The sequence below is a fragment of the Artemia sp. Qi Xiang Cuo genome, chromosome 3 (genome assembly GCF_049724085.1).
Source record: "Artemia sp. Qi Xiang Cuo chromosome 3, ASM4972408v1, whole genome shotgun sequence".
In the NCBI taxonomy this organism is placed as follows: Eukaryota; Metazoa; Arthropoda; class Branchiopoda; order Anostraca; family Artemiidae; genus Artemia; species Artemia sp. Qi Xiang Cuo.
The window spans coordinates 20669680-20678641 of record NC_142796.1 but is presented as its reverse complement, the minus strand read 5'-3'; the positions used below and the strand labels follow the sequence as shown (position 1 = coordinate 20678641).

General features: G+C 33.4%; 1 protein-coding gene across 1 annotated transcript; it reads right to left on the bottom strand.

Annotated features, from left to right (window-relative positions):
• Positions 1-2009: 2009 nt before the first annotated feature.
• Positions 2010-8962, bottom strand: LOC148953844 (blastula protease 10-like). The gene is made up of 2 exons (XM_089086840.1): positions 8876-8962; positions 2010-3816 (listed from the first exon to the last, which is right to left on the bottom strand). Exons 1-2 carry the CDS (start codon positions 8903-8905, stop codon positions 2020-2022), a joined length of 1827 nt encoding a protein of 608 aa, XP_088942966.1. The 5' UTR covers positions 8906-8962; the 3' UTR covers positions 2010-2019.

The following is an 8962-nucleotide window of genomic DNA, read 5'->3' as shown; positions in this document are numbered from 1 at the left end:
TGTTCATACCTGAAAACCACAATTTTAAAGCTTTTTTTAAGTTGTCTAAAAATCATAAAGGTATTTGGGAAATTCCACATACTTTTCAGTGTGTCCACGTTGAACCGTGAATATAAATAGGAAAAACAAACTACTAAAAATTGTTAATGTTTTTCATCCTAAAATTCAAACATTACCAATCTGTTGATTCCCTAGGATAAGTAAACCTTTGAAGGAAAGCTATGCCTTCCTAAAATGTTTGGCCCAATATGCTTTTTGCCTTTTTTGCTGATTTTTTTCCAACACTTGTTACTTTTAAATTTTTCACTACCAAATACTGCACTACTACACATAGAGGTCTTTTTCATTAAAAGTTGAATTCCTGTTTTATACAATATTTCTAAGATTTATTTGGTAATAGGCTACAATTTTCCGCTTAACCAAACCAAAGAGTCTGATTTCATTTTGATACAGCTTCTTGATTTAATCATAAACCAAATTGAGTTACGGTTTACTTATAAAACCTAAAGTAAAATATTAAAAAAAAAATTACTAGTCACTTTTCCCGGTATCCTATAAGTTTTATCCATAGGCCTCATAAATACCCCGTGTGAAGGCAGTTTTATATTGTCATTGCATTATCTTGACTACAGGAAGAGCGATGTTTCTCACAAATGTACCTTTTTCAGCCTTATCAAACAGTTCGTGGTAACAAACTGTAAGTAAGAAGCGACCCGGCTCAATAGTAACCAAAACTCTAAAAACCGGTCACAAGCGGTTTTGACACCATTAGATACATCAAAAGAATCGAACTTTTTATGCTGATTTCAAATATATAAATTTCATCAAGTTTAGTCTCGCCCATCAAACGTTACGAGCCTGAAACAATTGGCTTTATTTTCAAAAAAGGAGGAAACACCCCTTAAAAGTGATAGAATCCTTATGAAAATCAAACCATGAGATACAGCGTAACAGAAAACCCTACTGTAGATGTTTCAAGCTCCTATCAGCAAAAATGTGGAATTTTGTATTTTTTGCCAGAAGAAAGATCACAGATGCGTGTTTATTTATTCATTGTTTTTTTTCGTTTTTTCGTGTTTTTTTTCTGTTTCCCCAGGGGTGCTCGTATGGATCCAGTAGTCCTAGAATACTGTGAAAGGGCTGATCAATTTGGCCCCCTCCCGCGCTCAGTTCTTCACTGAAGTCACCGAATAAAAATTTTAAGATAACCATTTTGTTCGGCATAGTCGAAAATCTAATAAATATGTCGTTGGGGATGACTTAATCCCCCACAGTTTCCCGGGGGAAGGGCTGCAAGTTATGAACTTTGCCCATTGCTTACATATAGCCTAGTATTGGTTATTGGGAAGCATACAGACGTTTTCAGGAGGGACCTTTGTCTGGTGGGGGGGGGGTCGGAGGCGGGGGCTACGCGGGAGATTCTTTCCATGAAGAATTTTTCCTTGGGGAAGGGACATTTCTATGAAGGGGGCGCCAAATTTCCCAGCATTATTTAAAAAACAATCAGGAATTAAATTAAAAAAAAAACAAGTTTTATCAACTGGAAGTAAGCAGCAACATTAAAACTTATAACTAACAGAAATTATTACGTATATGAGGGGGTTCGCCCCCTAGTCAATACTTCGCTCTTTACGCTAAAGTTTATTTTAATACTTTCAAAAGAGATATCAGTTCTAGTTAAACGGCCTTTATGATTCAGGTTTGTGATTCGAATAAAATTGGAATTTTAGCGTAAAGAGCGAGGTACTGACTAGAGGATGAACCCCCTCGTATGCATAATAATTTCTATTCGTTTTAAGTTTCAATGTTGCTTCTTACTTTCAGTTGAAAAAACTTGTTTTTTTTGTCTAATCATATAGAACAAATGACTAAAGAGAAGGGTTTAATTACACGACACACAAAAATGCGTATTTTATATTTTTGAATCTATATTCTAATTTATTGCTCCCCTCCCCTTACAAATCTATGACGAACAAAAAGGGATTTTTGTGTGCATGTACATACAAAGGGTATATTTTTTTAATAATAAATAGGGTATAAAACAATTTCAAAACCTGTGGCATTACTTTTGAATCTGTTTATGTAGTTTATATGAACTTCTTGGCCACGAAAAATATGATTAAAGTATTCTACATTGCACTCCTTTTGCTGTACTCCAAATAAGTCTCTTATTAGAAGAAAAGAATTGTTACAGTATGGATCTGATGAAGGTACGTCAAAGTATCTGGTGGCCGCTCGTATATAAGTTGCTCTGGGAAATTTAAACCAGTTGCGACATTCAACAAGAGATTGTGAGCGTATGATCATTGAGCCATCGGCACTGTTTACAAAGGGGCAGTAACCACTGGCAAAGGATTTGGGAAGACAAGAAGGGTCATGCTTAAATGAAACATCAAATGCTATATAGCCTTGTTGGGCTCTTTGCATTTTCGACTGGAAGTCTACCACTAAATCAGGCTTTCCAACGAATTTAGAGCCTATCTTAACCATGTTCCCGCATTTCATCTGCTCATCTAATTCGTACAAGCTGGCACTTCGTATTCCGAAAAATTCAAATCTACATTGCTGAAAAATATGTTTTAAACTAAATGCTTTGATGGTAACAACAGCAACTTGGCATTTAGGAGGTTTAATCCACCAAATACAAATAAGATTCCTACTATCTTTTGCTGAGGCATAGGATCCGGGTGTTTCAACACTCCCTCCGCATGACGGCGGTGGATAAGCTGGTAGTGCGTCTGAAGTCATGTATTCACATTTCGTTCCTGAAGTTCCAAAAGGGCAAATACAAAAACAGTTTGGTCCTAGGTATCCGTGATTTATGCAGTTATTTTTTGTTTGGCATTTCTTTTCCCAAGATTCAATGCAGCCATAGGCTCGATTAATTACTAACTTATCATAGTGACTTACACTATGCAAATCAGACAAAAGGTACTGAAGACTTGGGTCACGAGGTAGCATTGTAGGTAAATTATTTTTGATATCCAGGGAAAATGCATACCATTGGTAATGCATGTTAGATAAATAATTATAAGGAACACTATAATCGAATAACACATCTTTTTTAAAATCCTTTTCATTTTGTCTTGGATAATTCCTTTTAAAAACTACTAGATTACGATCTCTGTCTCTTCGCTGATGCTCATGACTCAAGCCAAGAGCATGTCCAAGCTCGTGAGCGGCCAGCGTATCTGTCCAACAGCCATTGCCCAAGCTTAGCTCCTGCAGCCACGCATGGTGGACTCTTCCAATGAAAGAGTGGCATGAGCCAGGTTGATTAATAATAAAGAGCCTTGCTTCTCCGAGAAAAGGCAGCCTTGTTCCTGGTGCCCATGGAACAGTACGAATACAAGTATCTTCTTCCCATTGTTTGAAGCCTCTTGAAATAAAAGACGTATCGACATGACTAAAGCCCCGCGGATCAATTTGATAAGGAACTATAACTAGACCATTATTTTGTTTGGGCCAATGAAAATGTTTAGATATCATTGCCACTCTGTCTTTTAAACCAAGTTTCCTTAGTATCTCACAAGATTCTTTTGTATACAAAATGTCTCCTACTACACGGTAGAATTTGGCATTCGCATTTTCATATGACACGTTTGAAGCTCTGGTACCGTTTATAGTTTCTAAATATCGATGCAAAAACCGTGAATCACCATCACTGGATATATTTTGGATCTCAAAGTCTTCATTTTTCTTAAGCTTGTTTGACTTATTGGTTTCTCTCAAATCAACTTTCCCTTCAGAAGAGATTACAGACCCACTGTCCACACTCAATGATGTATAAGACTCTGTTTGACGTATAGTTGAGACCTATAAATTGAAACCTATATGTAAATTAATACATCGTATAATTCCTTCCGTACATTTACTAAATGTTAATAACTAGTACCCTTAATCTAGGCATGAAATTAACTTGAACAGGGATATAAGGGTGGGGGGAGATTGAAAATTAAATACAAATTGTTAAAAAGATCCTTAAAGCATGTCTCCAAATTGAGTTTCTTTTTGGGTATTTGGTGTCTTTAGCGCCATCTTAAAACCACAAGGACACTGGGCAATGAAAGCGAAAAATTTCTAGATTTTAGGGGGCCGAATTTTATCTTAGTAATTTACAATAAAATCATCCGGCTTTGCATTACACCTCCTTTCAATGGAAAACTGAATTGTCAAATCGAAAGTCGGATGACCAAAATTTGATTTTGACTGAAAATCTGTCAATCCGATCATCGTTTTGGTTTAAAATTAACACTCTTTTTTCTGAGTAAGTTGGTCTACTGAGACTTTCTGACATTTTGTTTGTTATTTATTATTCCATTTTGAGTGAGTAGAATAATTACCAAGATTTTATCACTCCGTTTTTTACATAATTATTTTTAATATTGTTATTTTACTTTTATTTTTGTATTTTCTTTTTTTTTCTGTGAATAAAAAACAGTGATAGCATAATTATAGTTCATATTGTAGTTAAAAGTTTTGCTGGAATGTTATTTCTTTTGGCGATCTGAAATTTTGACAATTTAGCACTGGACCATCGGTCATAAAAGTAAGTTTAGATTTTAAACAATATTCTAGATTATGAAAATTTGCTTTTCTCTTGATGACTGGCCAGTCTGATTTGATAGTCCATACTGTGAAATGAAAATGTGGTATAAATAAATAGGCTAATTCTGCAGTATTGAAATCCAATCTACGAATCATTGATAGCCATAAGTTTTTTTTTTTTTTTTTTTTTTTTTTTTTTTTTTTTTGCAGATCTTACCAGTTTTTTTTGCATATAGTCTTTGTCCGTTGCTGAGTCCTTCTGTGGTCGGGTACGACGAGAAGAGGATTAACCTTGCTAATTATAGCTAAAACTCTAAGAACCGGCATTTTACCAACGGTAGATCCACCAAAAGCATCCAGAGGCGTAGCTCCAGTATTTTTATTGGGGTGGCAAACGGGGGTCTCCATTTAGAGAGTCAAGGGGTATCGGCTATATAATCATTTCTTCTGTAAATTATTGGAGGCAAATACCCCCCCCCCCCAAAAAAAAAAAAAAAGAAGAAACTTCACAACTGAAAGCATCTACTTTTTTATGCTGATTCTAAATATGTAAAATTCATTGATTTGGAAGTTACGAATCAAAAGCTCTTAGCATAGAATCTTCATACATAAAAATTAGTGGGGAGTTCCATTGAAAAGTGGTATATTCTGCTCCTGTAAATGGAGCCTTAGGTTTAAAAAATCGTAAGTCAAATCGCTAATTTATGATTCTGTTGGACAATTCTTCAATCATAAAGTCATTTTTACTATGGAATTAAATATTTTTAAAAAAGTTTAGCAACTGAAAGCAGGGAGCATCATTAAAACTCAAAACCAACAGAAATTAATCCGTATATTAAGTGGTTTCCCCCTCCTCAATACCTTGCTCTTGACACTAAAGTTTTTGGCAGGAATTAAGTCGTTTTGGTTTCTCCACTATTGCGGTGTTGGAGTGTATGAGAATTTAAAAGCGATTTCCGTAGGGAAGGATTCTTATGTGCATTGGCAATTTGGTGGCTCTAAAATGGACAACCTTGAGCAAATTACAGTCACTCATAAAATGAGGTAATGCAATATACATGCTGTATTCTAGAAGGAGAGATGGATCAGTTTAGAAGAACCTTTTTGTAATTATTGCTGGTTTTCTGGAGCTAATAGTAGACCTGACTAGCCCTTTGACTCAGTTAGATTTTGCTACCGGTACTTCGCTGTTGTGGTATTTCAGCCTGTCATCAATTGTAACTTCAAGGTCCCTCTCATAGCTACTACTCTCAAAAACTTGTAATTTCATGTTTGGACTTGGAATATGACAGGATTGAAAAGGGGTTCTTATGACCAAAGTGGATAGTTTTGAATTTTAAGGGATTAAATTTAAGTTTTCAAGTTGTAGCATGTAAATAATTCTGTGGATAGAAAATTAAAAAAGATTTATCAATGTACTCATGGAGGGAATATTGTGCTGTCTATAGTGCATCGCTTTATTGACTTTTCTGAGAACGAAAGCAGCAACCCATATCTTGGATGATAAATACCCTTAAATTTATTAAGCACTAAAAATAGAGCTTATTATGGGTGCTTATAATTTATTACACACTTAAAAATAGTGCTTAAAACAGCACTTAAAATGGACGTTGTAACCATCCTAGCCGACTATTTTCCACGTTAGACTTGATTTCCTGTGTTCGTGAGGAAAGGGGTTCAAGTTCTGCTGTCGCTGATTATTAGGTTTGGGACAAGGGTCGATGGCGTGACTCTGTAAGCTCAGGCGGAGTTGACCCAGCCCTAACTGGGCTCCAGGAGAAATCTGGAGAACACGAAAAGGAAGGGTTTGCGAAAGCACAGGATGGCTGGCCCCCAAACCCCCATCGTGTATCCTGAATGAAGGGCCATGAAATAAAGATCAGTACCACCGGTAGGGGCTGCAAAATCTAGCCTTATTCTTTACTTTTATTCTTTAGCTTTTCCTAAAAAAGCAAACTGCTGTCCTAATTTTAAGAAAAGGGTCCAAACGGAAGAAGCTACTTTAGTCTTGCTCTTGCAGCAAAATTATAACTAAATGGTTTGGAGACCTAGAGGTATACTATGCCTATACCTAAAGGTATTCACAATATACTAATGACTTCTGTTTCCTTACTGCGGCATTTTCTAGGAAACATTGCTGGCAATACTAGAAAATATTTAGCAAGTATTCTCCTTGGTAGCCCATTAATGAAGGTTCTTTCATGGTATTCCAATTCCTTTGTAGATTTCTTAACCACCGGAACTAGCAAACAGCATCCCAGTTATATAAACCTTTGAATTTCTTTAGGAAAACATTCAGCAACCATATGACTGACTATGGATACACGGAGGCTTATCCTGGGTACTGAAGAACCACCTTTAGTTTTACTTCTTGTTTTCTGGAGATAAATGTGAGAAATAGAAAAAAGATTTTATAAATTTAATAAAAATAATATGCATAATTTTACTACCCAAATTTATGAAAAATAGTCTTTCGTTATCTTTTTTTACACCCAACAAAACTTTACTGAAAATTACACTCACAGTGCTTAAAATAATGAAATGACCCAGTGATGCATCTACTTAATAAACAAGAATAATAAATACAAATAGATGAAATCAGATACACAAACAAAAAAAGGTTTTTAACAATTACACAATTAGGGGACTTTCCAATTTCAAAACTGATGTATACCGCGTGGTGCGTGCCACGCAGCAAAGAATTGTGCCAAATTTTGTATAAAGATATGCGGTACTGTAGAAGTGTGCATTGTGCAACAGAAAAACTGCCGCACTAACATCTACACTGGGTGATGGAGAGTGAGTATCTCCTTCCAAATAACTTATAAAAATGGTCTTATATATATATATATATATATATATATATATATATATATATATATATATATATATATATATATATATATATATATTATGTTTAAGAGGTAATTACTTGGCAAAAAAAAAAAAAAAAAAAAAAAAAAAAAAAAAAAAGTCATCTTAATCCAGCAATTGAGACAAATGTGCACTTGAACGAGGTTTTGACCTTACTCATCTATCCAACTACCTAGGACCAAACAGTATAACCGAACCATCAACCAAATAGAAATTTCCAAATCCATGCAAAGTCGTCATCAATAAATGTAAGTCTTTGTAAATTTACAAGCAAAAGCACCTTAAATCTAGCAAAATATTTCCAAGTAGAACCTTCCATTAGGGCTTATAAGAAGAAATACCACGTGCCTTATCGGGTTTCGAGGCTTTACTTTCTTTACCCGGCACAGTGGAGCCTCTACCATAAGATCTATATGGTATCCCTATGTCAGGTAAAACTTGTGAAATACATGCATACTAGTAAAGCTATTAAAAATTACATACAAAAAGTGTTTCATTGTTTCCTTAATAAAATCCCAGAGGTCACTGAGCAAAGACCATTCTGGAACAAATGAAGACTGGTCCAGATGTGTCTTTTATTGGTATCCGGAACCAATTACAGATTTAAAAATCCTCAAGCTTGTTTGAAAACAGTCAACCAATTCAAAATTCCAAAAAAGAAAAGCGAACGAGAAATTATATTAAAATATCATTCAGTATTTCTTTATAATTTTTTGTATATATACCTAAAAGTTCATGATACATAAAACTAAATTTTTTAAATTGCCAACTAATTGTTTTGGCAGAAAAACCTCTTAAGATTAGCTTTTCGCTCAGCTTTTTATATCTATTTTTAAAATCTGTGTAATTACTGAAAATTTTTGCATGCTTAGATAATTGGGAATAATAAGCTGAATAAGTGATATTTGAACACATATTACTTTGAAGGAATGTAAAATTAATTTCTTCAGAATTAAAATCATCCGTTTTATTATATATTTTAAAAACTAATTTATTATTGTCTGAAATATTAATAATTAAATCTAAGAAATGGTCAGAGTGTCCTATCCCACAGCTAGGCTCCAGAATTAACTCTTGTGGATAAATATTTTTTGAAATCTCAATAAACTCTGCACAATTTAATACTAAGAGATCGTCCAGATATATATATATATATATATATATATATATATATATATATATATATATATATATATATATATATATATATTTATATATATATATATATATATATATATATATATATATATATATATATATATATATATATATATATATATATATATATATATATATATATATATATATATATATATATATATATATATATATATATATATATATATATATATATATATATATATATATATATATATATGTTTATATATAATATTATATATAATATAAAATATAATATATTTATTATACATATATTATGGATAAAAAAACTTGCCTTAATTAGAAACAAAGTGATCAGAAACATTCTTAGAAATGGCAATATATTTTAATATAAACGATAAATCTAAGTGTTCAACACGCA

Bases quoted from the DNA above. Each gene is read 5' to 3' on its own strand.
- LOC148953844 (XM_089086840.1), bottom strand. From the start codon at position 8,905: ATGTTTCTGATCACTTTGTTTCTAATTAAG. The intron at 3,817-8,875 runs GCAAGTTTTTTT...TTCAATTTATAG, and splicing joins TCACTTTGTTTCTAATTAAG to GTCTCAACTATACGTCAAAC.